This window comes from Brachyistius frenatus, unplaced genomic scaffold, assembly GCF_029030835.1.
Source record: "Brachyistius frenatus isolate BFR_SWC_R1_liver_20210118 unplaced genomic scaffold, ASM2903083v1 Contig_59, whole genome shotgun sequence".
NCBI lineage: Eukaryota > Metazoa > Chordata > Actinopteri > Embiotocidae > Brachyistius > Brachyistius frenatus.
In genome coordinates this window covers 2,253,027-2,271,785 of record NW_027210658.1, presented here as the reverse complement: position 1 = coordinate 2,271,785, position 18,759 = coordinate 2,253,027, and the positions used below count along the sequence as shown (strand labels likewise).

The following is an 18,759-nucleotide window of genomic DNA, read 5'->3' as shown; positions in this document are numbered from 1 at the left end:
CAGATTCTGTCCGTCACCATCTTCTTAGTTCGGAGCGGTTTGGAGCAGGAAGTGACCATATTTGGACGAGCTGGGGGAGGAGCCAGCAGTGGATGTGATTGATCTAATTGAAAAGCTGACGATACTACGTCCTGCCCACCGATAGCTGTAACCTGACTGCACCACAGGCCTGTCAATCAAACAGACACGCCCCCAAAAACAGGTATTTTTGAATCTTCTTTTCTAATGAATGAGGGATTATTTTCAGATGGACCTCCAGAAAACTAATAAGAAGGAGTGACTTTAGCTAATAACACCGAGATAGCTGATGGACACATTTTATTCACTTTGTATTTGATGAGAGAAGTTGAATGGGAGTCTATGGAACCGGAGGCTTTTTGGAGCCGACCTCTAGTGGCACTTCTGTATCGGCATAATTTTTCAGACCTGGAAGCTACGAACACTTTTGTATAGTCAATTTAACAATGTTTGACACAATTAAAAGAATGTTAAATCCATGTCAAATGAATTTGTACACAACAGTATGTGATTTGACATGTTTAATTATACAGCGTGAAACGCTGAATCAACACTGTGTGTCTGGCTTTAGTCTTTGTCCCAGTGAGACATCACTGCCAACATGAAGAAAAGCAGGAAATTATAATACAGCTCTCTATAATTTTGATCCACCAGACTGTTGATTGTGTTGTAGGTAAATGTTATTTTAGTCAGGCAGTCAGATGTCCAGCAGCGGGGTCCTTGAGTGCAGACAGGGCATTTGGCAGAGTGCTGTGATTGTAGTTTGGAGTTTAGTTTAATGAATATTCTGGACTGTGAATCAATTTTTGAAGGCTTGACTTCATTACAGACTGTTTAATAAATGGCCGCTCCTATGTCAGACCGCTGACTCTGCTGTACAGGAGACTGTTAAAGACCATGTCTGAGGAGTACTAGGGAGGTGAGTACTTAAACTCATGAATCACAGAGGTTGTAATATGATTCTGTGTTTTAATCAGTCCTGGTGTCTCCGTTAACTGTGACGGCTCCAGTTTTACTCACAGAGAACTCCCACACTCATAAATCATAAAGTCCAGCCAGTAAAACGTTCATGATTGTCCATGTATATAATGAGTTGAACTGTCAGGTGGTTTGCAGTATTTTTTTTAAAGGTACACAGTCACCATGGAACAGTTGTGTTGTTTGTGTGACCCTGAAACCTGCTGCAGAACCTCCAACCGGTTTCCATCTGCCTGTTTCCATTTTCATCTCCTCTACAAGTGGTCTTGTGTTTGGACTTAAATGTTATAATCATGTGGTTTAGCCTCTTAATGCACTTTAAGCCATTTTCCTACACAGTATATCGACACACAGGCACACACACACAAGTATGCGTACTTACAACCAGCATGTTGTTCATAAAGGGCCAGTCGCTGCAGGTTGGACAGCCTAGAGGTGATGAGGACGGACCGATCACCTGACTCAGCAAATGGAAACTCAGCGAGAGGAAAATAACTCAGAATTAAAAGTATTTCAGGATTTAGGATTATTGCAGCGGAACATACGAAGAGTTGGGACGCTGTGTAAAATGAAAATAAAGACAGAAACAGAAATTAGTTCTGCAAAACCACGACAGGCTCTGACTGAATTATTCTTTCTAATTTTAAGGACATACACAATGTTCTCATATGAACCTCCACAAACAACCGTCTCATGCTGGACCTCTTTCCCTCCTCTGGCTACAGGATCAAAATATAATTTGACTTATTATATTATCCAACTCCTTTTTTATTTCCCATCAACATACTGTATTTAATGTATAAAATAGTGGGCAAAAACTATTACATCATAGTTTCATGAGAAATATTTGGATTTGTTCTTGTCAGGTGGAGTCCCATCTGTGGCCGGAGTTTATGTTTCAGAATAAAAATCATCTCTGATGATGAGAGACGTCACAAAGGCTCCACTGAGCTGCCGGTCTGTCTGTCGTTTGGTGTGCGTGTCCTGCAGGTCAGAAACTGGAACCGGGTTCAGTCCAGAACCTGACCGATGACCTGCCGTGTTGGTAAATTCAGTGCTGCTCTGTTTTCTTATTAGATCTGAATGGATGAACGGGACATGGTTACATGGTTTACACTCGTGGTGTGACTCCACATCAGCTGGATGGTGGCCGAGTCCGGGTGGTTGGTGAGGAGAGACCGACCGGAACAGCAAGTACGTCTGCAGAGGCGAAGAGAGATGAAACGCGAAGGACAGACAAGGACACATGAAGACACATGATAGGAGACCCGAGATGTCCTCTAGTGACAAAGTCAGCTACTGTGTACCTTCAAGTTTGTGAAACAGCAGTTTATTTGTTTTAGAGCGATTGTACCACTTTATTGGTCATGAGTCACTCTTTCCACAGTTTCTGCTCCCACTACAAACACTCTGTTATGGGACGCTCTAATTTAAGTCCCCTCGTTTACTGTTATTGCTGAGACACTCAGACCTGCACTGCTTTCACTTCATAGTTCCTTCTGTCTTTGCTTTAAATGACGTAAAATGTGCATGTTTTTTAGGTTGTTAAGCAGATATGAAGGTTCTCGGATACAAAATATAAAAAAACACAACATTTAAAATTATTTTCTGTCATAATTAGTGTTGAGTTACTTAGTTGTAACTTTGGTGTTGTTGTTTCCAGAATTACCAGTTTATTAGGAACACCTTTGGGTGTAATGTAGTCCGAAATATCACCACTTTTATACTGTAGTCAGTGTCATGGCGCAAAGCTGCCAATATTTATTTGTCAACCACAATAAAAGGCCGATGCCTGACAAGCTCCACCCACAGCATCACTCTCACTGACCAGGTGGGAGTGGTCTCCAGGAGTCGTCCGCTCTGCACTCAGATCAGCATTGGTTTCAGTTGATGTAAGTTAACGAACAGACTGAAACTAAATGAAACACGACAGGGATGAGAGTTATCATCCGTTGTCTCCTTAAAACACTCAGCAGCATGCCACCGTCAACGTTTGATTATTCTGATGCAGAAATAACAGCTGAAAGAGGAAGAAACCATTTTAAAAGGGACAGCAGCAAAATGATTGGCTCAGAGACACTGGGAGGCAACATCTGATTGGACGAACTGTGTAGTACTTGAATTTTAACAGAGTAGACAGGAAATGACCTAATCATATGTAACCACATCACCCTCCAACACATCTGCAGCTTTAATTATTCCCTGTGTTCATTCATTCACTCACTTACAAGTACATACTTTGTAAGGGAATCTGCAGTCCGTACTAAAAGTAAAAATAAATAGTATGTGATTCGGAACGCAGGCTTTGTGTTCAGGAACAGCTGCAGCTTCCTCAGACACCTTAATTTGAAAATCCGTTACGTCGGGGCGCCCCTTCCTCCACGGAGCCAAGACACCGGAAAGTGTCCCATTTCACACTTCTTTTTTGAGTGCATCATTCTGGTACTTGTTACTGCATGTTTCTGTGCTGACAGTGTGAACACACTGATGCACTCAGATAAGCAGTAAAAAGCAATAATGCAGTCGAAGTGGAGAATTACAATCATAATGGTTCTAAGAAATAATTAACCATTTTTACATATAAATCTTTGTAATGGTTTTACTAAAAAAAATTGTTGAAATCTTATTTATCTGATGCTGGTTTTGCTTTGTTTATATGTTTGTATTTTGTTTTAATTTTAAGGGTGAGAGTTAGTATACAAGTACAACATCTGGAACACAAGTATAACATCTGGAACACAAGTACAACATCTGGAACACAAGCATAACATCTGGAACACAAGTACAACATCTGGAACACAAGTACAACATCTGGAACACAAGTACAACATCTGGAACACAGCAACAGAGGCAGACAGACAGACAGTTCCGTCAGAGGTTTCTTCCTTCCAACTCTTCCTGAATTGAATTGAATTCAATTAAATTGAATTGAACTCATTTTAATTAAATCAAATTAAATTAGATTCAATAAAATTCAAATTAAATGATTTGACTGAAATAAATTTAAATAAATTAATTTTAAATGAAATGTAATGAATTAAATTAAATTAAATTAAATTAAATTAAATTAAATTAAATTAAATTAAATTAAATTAAATTAAATTAAATTAAAGTGAATTGGAGGGGGATTCACCTTCACTGGGGGAGATAAATTACTTCAGTGGTGACTGTGGTTAATGATTGATGCAGGTCTCTGAGGAGCGCTGCTATAAGATGTTGTTCCTTATGAACTCTTTCTCAACAACAGCACACACAGAGGTCTTTGTATGCTCAGTGTGTATCAAAGTGTACATGCAGTGACTATTGTAGCTGTGTGTTTGTCAGACATGCAGAAATGTAACCTATCACAGGGTGGAGGAGATAAAGAGCTGATCTGACTGCAAGTAAACATCAGCTTTCATTCTGAAGGACTGATACATGATGATATGTAGGATCTGGGAGAGAGACACACGCACACACACACACACACACACACACACACACACACACACACACACACACACACACACACACACACACACACACACAGACACACACAGACACACAGGTTCACTAGCAGATCATGTTTGACCTGTTTAGATTAGGATGTGATCCTGGTTAATTCCTGGTCAGAACCTCGGTGTACAGATGGACAGTCAGATAAATAGACGATGATGACGATGAAGATGAAGAGTAAGATGAAGATGATGACGAAGATGAGTGGGACCGAGGAGCTGCTGGGGACACAACATTTTCTAACAATGTTTGACTTAAATGTTTTAATTCATATTTTAGAGTTTAAGTTAAGAATATTTCAGAAGATGAGTGTCCTCGCTGACTGAGACTGGTGGACAGGGACAGGAGACGTCCCCCCGTCAGCTGCAGGCTGCTCACTATTCTGTGTTTATGGAAATCGTAGTGAAAAACTCATTAATGAAAGTTCAGTCCCCCTCTCCCCCCCAACACACACACACACACACACACACACACACACACACACACACACACACACACCCTCGCCCCCCCCCCCACACACACACACACCCTCACCACCCCCCAACTCCCACCCCACGAACCCCCCGCTCCTCTGCCGCTCTCCGTCGGAGCCACATGTGGTCGTCAGGCTGCAGCTCTCTGCACATGTGGTTTGATTTACTGCTGTGGAAAGATTAAATAGGAAACTTGGAGAAGCTAAAAAGGGCTGCGTACTTTCTTATTATGGAATTCACTGAGTCTCTCTCTTAATCAAAGGTACAATACTTCAGGACTGAATACCTCTCATGGATCTGGATCAGGACTGGTGTTACGTGGTGTTCACAGGATGCTGCCAGCTTCAAACCAGTTTTCCTGTTTTTTTTAGCACATGATGCAATCCTCCTCCGAAGTTACAACAGTCAGTCGGAAACACTCTACGTAAAATAAAAATATGTTAGTTTGTTGGATCTGTCCGTCCAGGTAGAGCTCTGCTCTGCTGTGTGTCCAGATCATCGGGACTCAACACTCAGACGTCACACATGTATGTTTTATGAATGTAAAATACACGGTGCTCCAGTTTAATGTTATAGAGACGAAGTGAAGCTCATGGTGACGGAGGAACCAGCTGACACGGTGACAGCATGTTGGTGCTGCAGACTGAAGCAGCGACCTGAGGAGATGAAATGTATTAGAGCAGGTTTAACTGAGCATAGGAGCTGCATCAGATCATACATGTGATCTGGCAGAGCTTTTCCTTTCTCACCTCAGTCAACAGGCTCTTATACAAAAAGCTGCCTGCTGAAACGTTAATGCTCAGTGTTTTATATATATACGGAGGCCTGGAGGGGCCATAGAGAGAGAAAAAAATTAAAACGTGCCCACGAGATGCTACATCGAGATAGCCTTTCATGCACAGGTGATAAGTTTATATATAGAGAGAATAAGACAGCACAACACAACAGGTTTTCTCCTCTCAGCATGAAGTCCAGTGCACCTGCTTCAAGTGTCAGTTAACCAATAATGTGGATAGCATCCTCAAAGTTAGCATATTGACTAGGATATAATCCACAAACTCTCAATATCATATAATCCTGTCACATAATCCTTTGCATCCTTTACATTTCAGCTGTCCTTAGTTAACACAGTGGTTCTAAGCCTTGATGTTAGCCATATGGTGTTAGCCTTGATGTTAGCCTTGTTGTTAGCCTAGCCACCACAGCCAGTCTGATTAATTGATGACATATTTAGAGTCACCAAAAAGGCTAAAAGCTATTTGTATTATTTTTGGCAGATTGGATTTATTAGTGAACACGATCACACATTACATCATATAAAAGTCCAGTTTGCAGAGCATTAGCCATCATATTTATCATTTACGATGAATACATTGAGTGAGTACAGGATGGCCATGGCGATTTAGTATCTCATTGCCATAATTTAGTATCTCGTTGCCACGGTTTATTTAGTATGTCGTTGCCACGATTTAGTATCTCGTTGCCATAATTTAGTATCTCGTTGCCACGGTTTAGTATGCCATTGCCACGATTTAGTATCTCGTTACCACGATTTAGTATGTCATTGCTGCAATTTACTATCTCGTTGCTACAATTTACTATCTCGTTGCCACAATTTATTATCTCGTTGCCACGGTTTAGTATCTCGTTGCCACAATTTTGTATCTCGTTGCCACGGTTTAGTATCTCGTTGCCACAATTTAGTATCTCATTACCACGATTTAGCGATTTTGTGTCTGTGTCTTATTGTGTTCAGCTGGAAGAATTAATGTTGTTTTATAGTCAGCTATCAATCACATCACTTTGACCTGACATGTTCACTCATGAAGAACATTACCACGATTTAGCGATTTTGTGTCTGTGTCTTATTGTGTTCAGCTGGAAGAATTAATGTTGTTTTATAGTCAGCTATCAATTACATCACTTTGACCTGACATGTTCACTCATGAAGAACACTGTGACCTTTGACCTGCTCATCTCTAACTAAACCAGGAAGTAGAGCTGGGTTTGTTACACACACTGCAGCTGTGTGTCTGAATTATTAGTCAGCTGTTTTTATCTAACCCGACAATAGACAGAATAATACCTGCAACCTGAACGATCAGAAGTAATAAACATTTATAAAGATAAAAAGGCCTAATGATGACCGACAAGGTAAAATAAGACTTCCTCTCTGACGCCAATGAAACACAGCAGTTAGTACTTAAGAAAGAAAAATATTTATTGGTTAAAATAGCTTTTCACATACAATGAAAGAGTCTTTCTTTTGCTATCATGCACTTACACTGTGCAGCAGTGGATCCTCATGGATGAGCACTGTGAGTGACTGCAACACATGACTGTCAGTGGAAGACATATCTCACAGAACCAGAACCACATGGTCCGATGTTATAAAATAAATTAGTAACATGTCTATCAGAAAACTCTTTCCACTTAGTGTGCATCATATTACATCTCTATTACCAAGATCTCAGTGCAAAGGCCGTTGTCACTGAAAGATCCAGGACAAATGTAAGTACCGACGAAATGATGAGCAACATTTACGTTAAAAATAAGAAGTCCAAATTGAGATTCTCCTAGTGTTTGGTAGGTGTGGAGCTACATTGGCATACATTTAATATAAGTGACTAAATATTAGTCCAGATCTATTAGCAGTCTTCTAAAAACTCACATTTCTATGACGACACAGTTAGCTTGATTTACAGTACTAATATCTATTGTCAAGCAGCAACGGTTACAAAGAGTCTGAAAAAACAAAACCTACAGAACCAAAAGATCATTCACTCAAAAAGTAAAACAGAAAATCACTCTACTGTCTGTGTATACCGCTCCCCGGAGGTTCTACTGTCTGTGTATACCGCTCCCCGGAGGTTCTGCTGTCTGTGCATACCGCTCACCAGAGATGGAACATAAAACACACTTCATTCGATGGAGGACAGGAATAAAGCCTTTCTTTATACGAGCAGTTCAGAGTTAGATCGGAACCATCAGAACCGAACCGTCGGATCAGAAATGTAGGATTTGAAATATCTGATCTGAACCGTTGGATCGGAACCGCTGGATCTGAACTGTCCGATCCTAAATGTCCGTCCGATCCGAACCGTCCGATCTGAACTGTCGCCACGCTCACAAAAACACAAAACATGAAAACACATAAATTCAAAGTTTCTCAGGAAGTAACAGTCCGTGCTGACTGACAAAGTTACAATACCAAAAAAGAAAAAGAGTTTTACTGTCAATAAATATACAGTTTGTGGGGAGCTGAAGATGTTTGGAGATGCTCATAGTAGTCAATTCTTCCTCTTAGTGGTACAGATGTCAGGTAATAAATATGAACCTACATGTGTTGGAAAACCTGCAGAGACCAGGAGCATATACTCGGTCTCTGTGGGGACTGAACTGGGACTGAGAGCTGAGAGCCGGATGAGAGGACAGGAAGGCAAAATAAAGGAAGAATAAAGTGTATCAATAATAATGATGGACACACAATTATAAAAAACAAACTGTAAGAATGACTGAATTCAGGTAGAACAGAGTCCGTCAGAACATTAGATCTCCTGCTGGTTCTGCTCATGTGTTAATCACCAGCTTCATATCAGAGAGCACAAAGTCCCCACGTGAGTCTGACACAGGTTTAAATTACAGCACGCGCCCACTGAACCGCTTTAATGACCCACAGTGTGTTCCCGTAACGAGCTCAGCTGGAGGTCCTGGTACCGAAACCTCTGATGGTGACTTCAAGACAAAACTGGAGATCTGTCTCTAACAGGGTTTTAGTGACGCTAATCTTCCATGGGCTGTTTATAGGACAGAGTAATAACGGGGTCCTGAACTGTGAGTGTTCAACATCAGATCCCTCTTTATATTTTAAATCTAGATGGTTTAGGTCGATTGGCTGAATTATTGAATTTGGACGAGCTGGTTAATTTAACAGGAACAAAGGTCACTGATCATTTGTTGATCAGTTAAACAGAAGAAGGCAGCATGCTGTAAATGTGTCGTCACGTGACGGAACAGCAGAAACTATAAAAACATGATGGCAGATTAAAACCCAGTCGGTCGGACTGAGCGCTGTGACCTCTGACCTCTGCTCTACTCTCTGAAAGCTGGGTGAACCCCGCTAAGACGTTATAGTAGGAGAATATCTATACCTTTGACAGTGTTACAAACAGGTTTAATGTCTCTAGGACTGACCGAGTCTCTAAGCTGAAGACAATGATGAGGTTAGTCCCGCCTCCTCCATCGACCCATGTGATCAAGTGTCTCCTGATTCTCTGGCTGCAGCTCGGCAGAGGTGGAGGGAGGAGAGGCCCAGGTTAAACGTCCAGGTCGTCGGGCCGGGCCCGGCTGCTGATGCGGCTGCTGGCCCGGCTGCAGGGCCGGGGATCCATCAGGGCCAGCGGCTGCAGCTCGTGTCCCGCGGACGAGGACAGTTTCTTGTGCTCGTGGGTGTCGTCGGGGAAGTCAAAGGCCTGCGCATGGGAGTTTGAAATAGTGCTGCCTCCAGCGTTCTGGCCCAGCCGGTTCTGCTCCGTGGAGTAGTTGGCCCAGTTCTGCTCGTTGGCCTGCTTATTATAGTTCCTGCAGGAGCCGGTGCCCCGCTCCCCCGTGGCCAGCTTGTAGCCCGGGGGGGACAAGGGTGAGAGAGGGGCAGTGGGCGAGGAGCAGCCGTTGTAGTAGGCATACTTGGTGGTGGACATGTCCTTGGGTGTGGGGCTCAGCGTGCCGCCGCTCGGGTACATAATAGCCGGCTGCTTGCCCTTCACCCGGTCCTTGATCCTCTTGAAGAAGACGTAGAAGAGCTCGATGACGTTGAGCAGCAGAGATACCAGCGACACCACCAGCATGAAGATGATGAAGACTGTCTTCTCCGTGGGACGCGACAGGAAGCAGTCCACCCGGTGGGGGCAGGGCGAGCGCTCACAGGTGTACACGGCAGACAGGCTGAAGCCGTATATGTACCACTGGATCACCAGGAAGCCCACCTCGAACATGGACTTGAAGAAGATGCTGACGATGTAGGTGCGGAGCAGGGCCCCCTTCATCTTCACCTTGCCGGTCTCCTCAAGGCCATACTTTAACTTTTTCATCGCGATCTTGTTCAGCGGGATGTCGACGTCTGCCCCGTCGCTCTGCACTGCCTTCAGCACCTCCTCCTTCCTGTTCAGCTTCTGCTCCTTCCTGTTCAGGTAGAAGACGTGCGCCAGGTAGAGCAGCGTGGGCGTGGACACAAAGATGATCTGCAGCACCCAGAAGCGGACGTGGGAAATGGGGAAGGACTTGTCGTAGCAGACGTTCTCACAGCCGGGCTGCTGGGTGTTGCACTTGAAGGCCGACTGCTCGTCTCCCCAGGCCGACTCCACGGCCGTACCCAGCACCAGGATCCTGAAGATGAACAGCACTGACAGCCACACCTTTCCGCCCGCCGTGGAGTAGGCCTGGACCTTGTCCAGCAGACGACCCAGAGCGCTCCAGTCCCCCATTCTCAGGGATGGTTAGCTGGAGGAGAGACGGAAGAGTTGAGGAATCAGCTACTGAACAGTTTCAAAGTTACACAGACAGTAAAACATGTTCCAGACGGTTCTGGTTCATGTTCAGAACATTTATGTTTCTCAGCTTTACGTGATGAAACAGCAGCGTTATTGGAGGAGACAAAACTCAATGTTTCATGACGCACAACAAGCTAATCCAATTACTGCGAGCACAAAACACAGTTCAGGCGTTTGTGCAGCGCGGCCGGTGAGTCTGGACGTACGGATCAAATCTGACACATCCAGAAAATGACCATTTAAAAAAATTTCAGTGTTTATCAGAATTAAAAAGTTCTTTAGTTGAAGTCTTATTAACTTTCTCGCATCAGCAGTACGATCAGATCCTGGACCTGTAACATGTCTGTGTTCAACCTCTGACAAACACGTACAAAATATGGCTGTGGAGATCAAATCATGATCTGTTAATACTCACATCCATGTGTGTAACACTGAACATCTTAGAATAACACAAACTGCTGCCACGCAGACAGTTTCATCAGCCAGCTCCATTAGAAAAACATCTTTCAGCCTCATGAGAGAATTTAATCTACACTCAGTTTATGACGCACCTCTGAACCTGTGAAAATACATTTTTACACCGACAACCTAAAAGAGTTGGGACGCTGTGTAAAATGTAAATAAGAACAGAATGCACTGATTTACAAATCCCATAAACCTATATTTAAATGAAAATAGACCAAAGTTGTGCAAAGATTAAAAAAAAAAAACACCTGGTGGAACATCTGACAACTAATTAAGTTACTATGGCAACAGATCATTAACATGATTGGATATAAAAAGATCATTTCAGAGAGGCAGAGTCTCAGCAGTGAAGATGGGGAGAGGTTCACCACTCTGTGAAAGACTGTGTGGGAAAATAGTGCAACAATCTAAGAATAATGTTCCTCAACATAAAACTACAAAGAATTTGTGGATTTCATCGGCTCCGCTTCATAAAATCATTAAAAGATTCAGAGAATCTGGAGAAATCTCTGAACACAAGGGACAAGGCTGAAAACCAATATTGGATGGTGGTGATCTTCGGGCCCTCAGGCAGCACTGTATTAAAAACAGACACTATTCTAGAGTGGAAATCACTGCATGGGCTCAGGAACACTTGTGAAAACCATCGTCTGTGAGCACAGTTCATCGCTGCGTCCACAAATGCAGGTTAAAACTCTACAAAGAAGAAACCAGATAAAAACATGATCCAGAAACACCGCCGCCTTCTCTGGACCGAGATCATTGACGATGGACTGAGGTGAAGTAGAAAACTGTCCTGAGGTCTGTTGAATCACAATCTGAGATTTTGTTTGGAAATCATGGACGCTACATCCTCCGGGTTAAAGAGGAGAGGGACCATCCAGCTTGTTATCAGGGCTCAGTTCAAAAGCCAGCATCTGTGATGGTACAGGGATGCAATAGTGCACATGGCATGGGTAGCTTGAACATCTAGAAGGAAGCATTAATGCTGGATGATATATTCAGGTTTTGGAGCAACATATGCTGCCATCCAGACAACGTCTCTTTCAGGGAAGGTCTTGTTTATTTCAGCAGAACAACGCCCAATCATATTCTGCATGTATTCCAACAGCATGGCTCCATAGTAGAAGAGTCCACTGATAAACTGGCCTCCTGCAGTCCAGACCTGTCAATCATTGAAAACATCTGGAGCATCATGACATAAAAAATACAACAAAGGAGACCCTGAACTGTTGAGCAGCTGAAATCCTTTATCAATGGGATCACATTTCACTTTCAAAACTCCAGAAACTGGTCTCCTCAGTTCCCAAACATTTACAGTGTTGTTAAAAGAAGAGGTGATGAACAGTGGTAAACATGATCCTGTCCCAACTTTATAGAGACGTGTTACTGCCATCTAATTAAAAATGAGCAGATATTTTTCATCAAACGATACAATTTCTCAGTTTCAAAATTTAATATGTTGTCTTTGGTCTATTTTTAATTAAATATGAGTGTATGTGATTTACAAATCATTGGATTCTGTTTTTATTTACATTTTACACAGCGTCCCAATTTTTGGGGAATTGGGGTTGTACTTCAATGCAGTTTGTTAACTTCTATAAACACACACATTTAGTGTTTTCTTCAATCTGCTTCTACACACTCTGCTTCGACACTCTTCTTCTACACACTCTGCTTCACACTGAAGAACACAATGAAGAACACACACTGAAAAAACACTGAAGAACACACTAAAAAACACACTGAAGAACACACACTAAAAAACACTGAAGAGCACACCCTCCTCGGTTCTCACAGAGGAACCCTGCTCGTTCTCTCGGTTCCTGCTCGTTCTCTCGGTTCGTTCGCTCACAGAGCTTCACAGATATGAGTCCAGCTTCCTGTCTCCTCCATCCCATATGAAGTATTATCAGAGATCAGGTGGACCCCCCACCCCCTCACACACACACACACACACACACACACACCACCACCACCACCCACCCCCTCGACCCCACACTCCCCACTCTGGGACAGACAGAAACTCTCCTCAAACGACACACGGACATTTTGAATCGGCGGTGAGGACAACGCTGCCGGCTGGGCCTTCACCGGCTCATTGAGATAAGTAGGAAGCTCCAGTCTGATGCTGCCAAACTAACTGCATGTGCTCTGAGTGTGTGCAGAGAGCAGCTCCATCCTCCATGAGGAGGGTCTCCAGGAGCCCCAGAGAGGAGAACAATGGGAGGACATGAGAGGAACATGCAGGGTTCTGTTGGACAGAGGAGAGCGCGCCACTTTCTACATGACTGAGTTTGTCTGGTGGAGATGACAAAGCAGAACAATAGATCACTGCACAATGAGCCAGTGAGCAGCCTCAGAGGGTCTCAGACAAAACTGGAAGAAGTATTTTAATTTTCAGTTTCCTGGTGTCACAGATCTTTAATATAAAACTCTCCTGAAGGTGAAGGTGCAGGTCAGTGGCCCCCACACTTATACATTACTACAACAGGAGGATTTAAAGGAGTCCAGAACAGGAGGAAAAGTCTTCACAGTGTCTCTCTCTCCTGTAGATTGGAGACGAGCTGCTTATGGCACGTCCAAGATTTTTGTCAGAAAAAAAAATAATGAAAGCAGACAAAACGAGTTGTTCCTCAAACCCCGCAGAGACTCTCCAGGTTTCTGAGCCTGAAGTTTGGAGAGTTTCTAACGGACTCTGAAAAACTTCTGTTCAAAAGAAAAAAAAACTCACCTGGAAAGTTGGAGACAAAAACGGCAGCAATGTCCTTTACAGGAGACTCTCTGGACAAGTGGAAATCCAAGTTCGGGACCAGGAGGGAAAATGAGTCCAACTTGTCAAACTTCCTTTATACGAGTCCCGTCAGAGAAGTTCCAGTCACCTGATCTCTACGTCAAGACCGAAGCCCCTGAGGGGGAGGACGGAGAGGAGGGACCAGGGCGGACCGGGACGGACCGGGACAAGGTGAGGAGTCCGCCTCCTACATGCAGCATTAACCCCGACCCGAACCCCGACCCGAACCCCAGAATGAACTCCGACCCGAATCCCAGCTGATGTTTAAAGTTACAAACTTTACACCCTCACTACGTGTCGACGTCACGCGAGTTAGTGGACGTAACTCAGTGCCGCTCCTCCACTGCATTCATCTAGATCACACAAAGTAATCAGATTACACAAAGTAATCAGGTTACACAAGACTCCATCACAGGGAAGAGGAGGACTTCTCCCTCTGACACTCAGGACACTGATGATACTTTAATTAATTTAATAATGGAGGACTTTACATGATCGTGTTGATAGTGTTACTTGAATAAAAGTTGTGGATGTTTTGTTTTTATGAGTCTTTAAAACAGATTCATCCTGGTTGGCTAAAGGGAAAATGTTTTCTCTTTGTTTATTCATCACAAATCCTGGAAGAAAACCCCAAAACAAGTCTGTAATGTGCAGGAAAATAAATCTCCATAGCTTCATGTTAAAGAAAACTTCTTATATAAATGTTAAATGTTCCATTAAATGAGCTGCTGTCGATATTAACAATGAATCCACAATGTGATAATAATATGATTATAATGTGTTACACTGCCACATCACTTCTCCTATAAAGGTTTAAACTCTTGTTTTACTGATGATGTCAGTCCACTGGGAGTTTTTAATTTTGGAGCTATTTTACTTTACGAAATAAATCTGTGTTTTTATAAACTCTGACAAATATTTGAACATCCGTGTGATGATATGATCATTATGAATCTCCTCTGACTCCTGACTCCTCTGAAGTCAAACTTAAAACCTGTTGATTGTGAATGTTGTAACTTTCCATTCACCTCCAGGAGTCCGTGCTGCACCGCACTGGTGCACAGCGCCACCCAGCGACGGAAATATTACGATGCAGGTACGTAATATCAGCAAATCCAGATTAGTTCATGTTCTCCTGTCTGATAGTCATGTATCTGCTCCTCCGGTAGGAGGACCAATAACTTCATTATAAAGCTGACATAAAGTTATAGGATACTTGGAACAGGAGGAGAACAGGAGGAGACCAGAGGACAACAGGAGGAGAACAGGAGGAGACCAGGAGAACAGGAGGACAACTGGAGAACAGGAGGAGACCAGCAGGAGACCAGAGGACAACAGGAAGATAACAGGAGGAGAACAGGAGGAGAACAGAGGAGAACAGGAAGATAACAGGAGGAGAACAGGAGGAGACCAGAGGAGAACAGGAGGAGAACAGGAGAACAGGAGGAGACCGGGAGGAGAATGGGAGGAGAACAGGAGGAGAACAGGAGGAGAACAGAAGAAAACAGGAGGAGAACAGGAGGAGAACAGAAGAGAACAGGAGGAGAACATGAGGAGAACAGAGGAGAACAGGAGGAGAACATGAGGAGACCGGGAGCAGGAGGAGAACAGGAGGAGACTAGGAGGAGACCAGAAGATGACATTTTGGAGGACATGAGGTTTTTCTTGCCGCTGCTCCGCTGATCTCCTTCTGGCAGGATTTCTACCTCGGTCCTGCACTTCATCTTGGTCAGTACGTTCTGTCAGCTCACCTGGTACCATGCTGCTGTAGCTCGCTGTAAGTTCCTCATTTGGTTCTGATCTGTGTCTGTTCTCCTCCTGACTCAGTCTATCCAGACCACCCTGCCGGTCCTCCAGACGCCTCCGCTCTCCGCGAACACACACACACACACACACACACACACACACACACACACACACACCATTCTCCCCGGACTGCAACAACTTCACTATTTCTATACTATGATATTTCATTGGACAACATGTATATAGTATGACATTTTTGACGACATACTCAATGTAGTTACCATGGTTACGCCCTTGCAGCTGCTGATTTATAAATGACCGTTTCCCATATTAATTTACTACTTATTGAGAAAGATTAATTATGTATAAACATTTATTCCAGCACAATGAAACTCATATTTCCAAAGAACATAGCATTCATTACAAATATGCTTCACTTCAATAACAGACCGAGTCATTCATCTCGTCTGACAGAGGGGCTGGTTTTAATGGTACCTGGAATCCTGATTATCAGGATGAACAGAACATTTTACAGTTCAGTTAAGACCCTCTCACAGAATCCGTCTACTGACCACATGAAGAAACAGTTGGTATTCCAGAGTGACTGAAGCAACAGAATCTTCAGATCAACCCTCCACAGGTGAGCTGAGTCCTTCAGGTGTCCTTCTGTTTACTGATGGAGTCCCCGTGTGGTCCATCAGGCGGAGCAGGCGGAGGCCACACTGGGAGCTCTCGGTGCTGGCTGCTTTCGACCCGCCACGCTGTGATGGATGGGGGGTGCAGTGCGGTGAGCTCCTGCTGCTGAGCTCCAACCTGCTTCCTGGCTTCTCTCCTCCGGTTACAGAGCAGGTATATCATCTCCACTATGTTCAGGAGCACCGAAATCCCCGAAACCACCAGCATGAAGATGACGAAGATGGTCTTCTCGGTGGGGCGGGAAACGTAGCACTGGGCCCCGCTGAAGTGGGCGCAGGGTGGAGACATGGTGCAGTGGAAGAAGGAGACCATGAAGACGGAGCCGAAGATGTAAAACTGTGCCACGCTGAAGCCCACCTCCAGGACCACCTTTAAGAGCAGCTGGGTCATGTAGGTGCAGAAGAGGAGGCCCTTGATCTTCACCTTCCCCCGCTCGTCTGTGTACCGGGGCCTCTTCAGGACCGCTGCGCCCTGCAGCCGCTCCATCATCCTCTTCTCTCTGTGGACGATGTGCACCGCGTGGCCCAGGTAGAGCAGCGTGGGCGTCGACACAAAGGTGATCTGCAGCACCCAATAGTGGACGTAGGAGATGGGGAACTTCCAGTTGTAGCAGGCGTGTTCACATCCGGGCTCCAGAGAGTCGCAGTAGAATTCGGACACCTCGTCCCCCCACACTTTGTCCGCGGCGGAGCCCAGGACAAAGATCCTGAAGAGGAAGAGGACGCTCATCCAGATCTTCCCCACCACGGTGGAGTGAGACTGGACCTTGTCCAGCAGAGAGGACAGGTAGGACCAGTCCCCCATGGCCGCAGACTGAGACACAGAAACATCCAACGTTAACGACACGTTGTGTTTATTAATGTGTTTATTAATGTTTCTGCAGTACAGACTCAGAGGGGATTAAATGTGTCTCAACAAGGAAAACATGTTTCATATTGGTGAGACTACAGCTGTTTACTCATTAAAAACATGTTCTCAGACCTTCTCTGGACAAACCTTTCATGTTTACAGACACAAAGAAAAGTCCAGGAGGAAGTCTGCTGGTAGTAAAGGAGGGATATATTTATATATAAAATCTAGCTACATAAAAAGAGATGGAAAGAGACTGAAAACAGAATTCACAGAAACATTCATGTTAATAATTGTCACAAAAAGGATGTTGACGGTTGAAGCTGCTCCGCGATGTGACTCCTCCAACCTCGTAGTCACACTGATTCACAGTGGACTACAGAAACCCCAAATATTTCTAAATAAAATTTCCACCTCAGTTTCTGGGACATGTCTATGGAAAAAAACACAATTATGTCAAATAAAGACAGGAAATAGACACTCTCTATTTCACCGTATCGTTCTCCCTCGTTATTTTCCCACAGATGAAATATAGTCCCCACCGTGCAGCTACGAGTCTGCAGAGGAACACTAGCTTCAGGGGCTGAACAGTAACTGAGGCCACAGATCTATATCCATTATACACATTTAATTTCTCTTCATATCACTGTTTACTATTTTTGTAATCGTGTTGGTGAAGCTTGAATGGAAAAGATAGTTATCAACTTGGTAAATAAAGTGCTAAAGTTGATCTTATTGACGTCAGGGTGACACATCACAGGTCGTTTGCTGCCCTCTTGTGGCCACCACTAAAATAGTAAAAGTAGACAGAATTGCACGTAACATGTCTACAAGCATGAAGAAGCAGTGACACCTGTGTGATACTGACAGTTCATAATGAGCAGTAATAGAAACCCACAGCAGGGGGCAGCAGAGCTACAGAGTACGTCCGGTTTGTAGGATTTAAGGGTCTGTTGGCAGAAAGGACATATTGTATTGTTTTAGTTTATAATCATATAACTATAATCATAATGTTTTCAGGATCTTTGAATGAGCCCTTCATGGATGCCAGATCCTCTTTCACAAAGTGCAACATGTTGCGCCGCCATGTTTCTACAGGAGCCCGGAGGAGACGAACGAAACGCGGACTCTACTCTTTCCTCAGCTTCACTGTAGATTATCGGACACAGTTGGAGTACAATAAGTACAAATAGTTTGTACTTAAATTCTAGCACAAACAAATTAAATGAAGTTTATAAATTAACTAAATTCATTTTTATTTATGTTGCTCCAAATCATAACATATTCAGGTTCAGATTTTACAGTATTACAGGAAGAAATCCCAACAGTTTCTACATAAACAAGCAGGTTGAGACTGTCAGCCTCCACCGGAGCAGAGATGAGATGATGGCTGAAATAAAGTGTTTTCACTGGCTTCATAAATACAGAATCATTTACAGGCGTAAAATCCCCACCTCGGCGTGTTACAGCTGATCTGTGACCTGCTGCGACACAACAACCTTTTCAAAGCTTTAACTTGGTAGAAGGTGAAATGTACTCGCCGGTCAGGCTTCAGATGTCGGGAAGATTTTTCCGTGAGTCCATCCCGGAGGAAGCGGAGGTCAGGCGCCAGCAGACGACGCTTAAATAGTGCCGAGGTCGAGGGTTTGGTCCGCCTGACTCCACTGCTTCTCCTTTCACTCACCCTTGTGACCAC

At 43.8% G+C, this 18,759-nt stretch overlaps 1 protein-coding gene across 1 annotated transcript; it reads right to left on the bottom strand.

Moving 5' to 3' along the window:
• Window positions 1–7,160: 7,160 nt before the first annotated feature.
• gja1b (gap junction protein alpha 1b) lies at window positions 7,161–17,033 on the bottom strand. Its single transcript, XM_069705900.1, has 2 exons — window positions 16,177–17,033; window positions 7,161–10,448 (listed from the first exon to the last, which is right to left on the bottom strand). Exons 1-2 carry the CDS (start codon window positions 17,016–17,018, stop codon window positions 9,281–9,283), a joined length of 2,010 nt encoding a protein of 669 aa, XP_069562001.1. The 5' UTR covers window positions 17,019–17,033; the 3' UTR covers window positions 7,161–9,280.
• Between the last annotated feature and the right edge of the window lie 1,726 nt (window positions 17,034–18,759).

Bases quoted from the DNA above. Each gene is read 5' to 3' on its own strand.
- gja1b (XM_069705900.1), bottom strand. From the start codon at position 17,018: ATGGGGGACTGGTCCTACCTGTCCTCTCTGCTGGACAAGGTCCAGTCT. The intron at 10,449-16,176 runs CTGAAGGACTCA...ACCATCCCTGAG, and splicing joins ATCAGTAAACAGAAGGACAC to AATGGGGGACTGGAGCGCTC.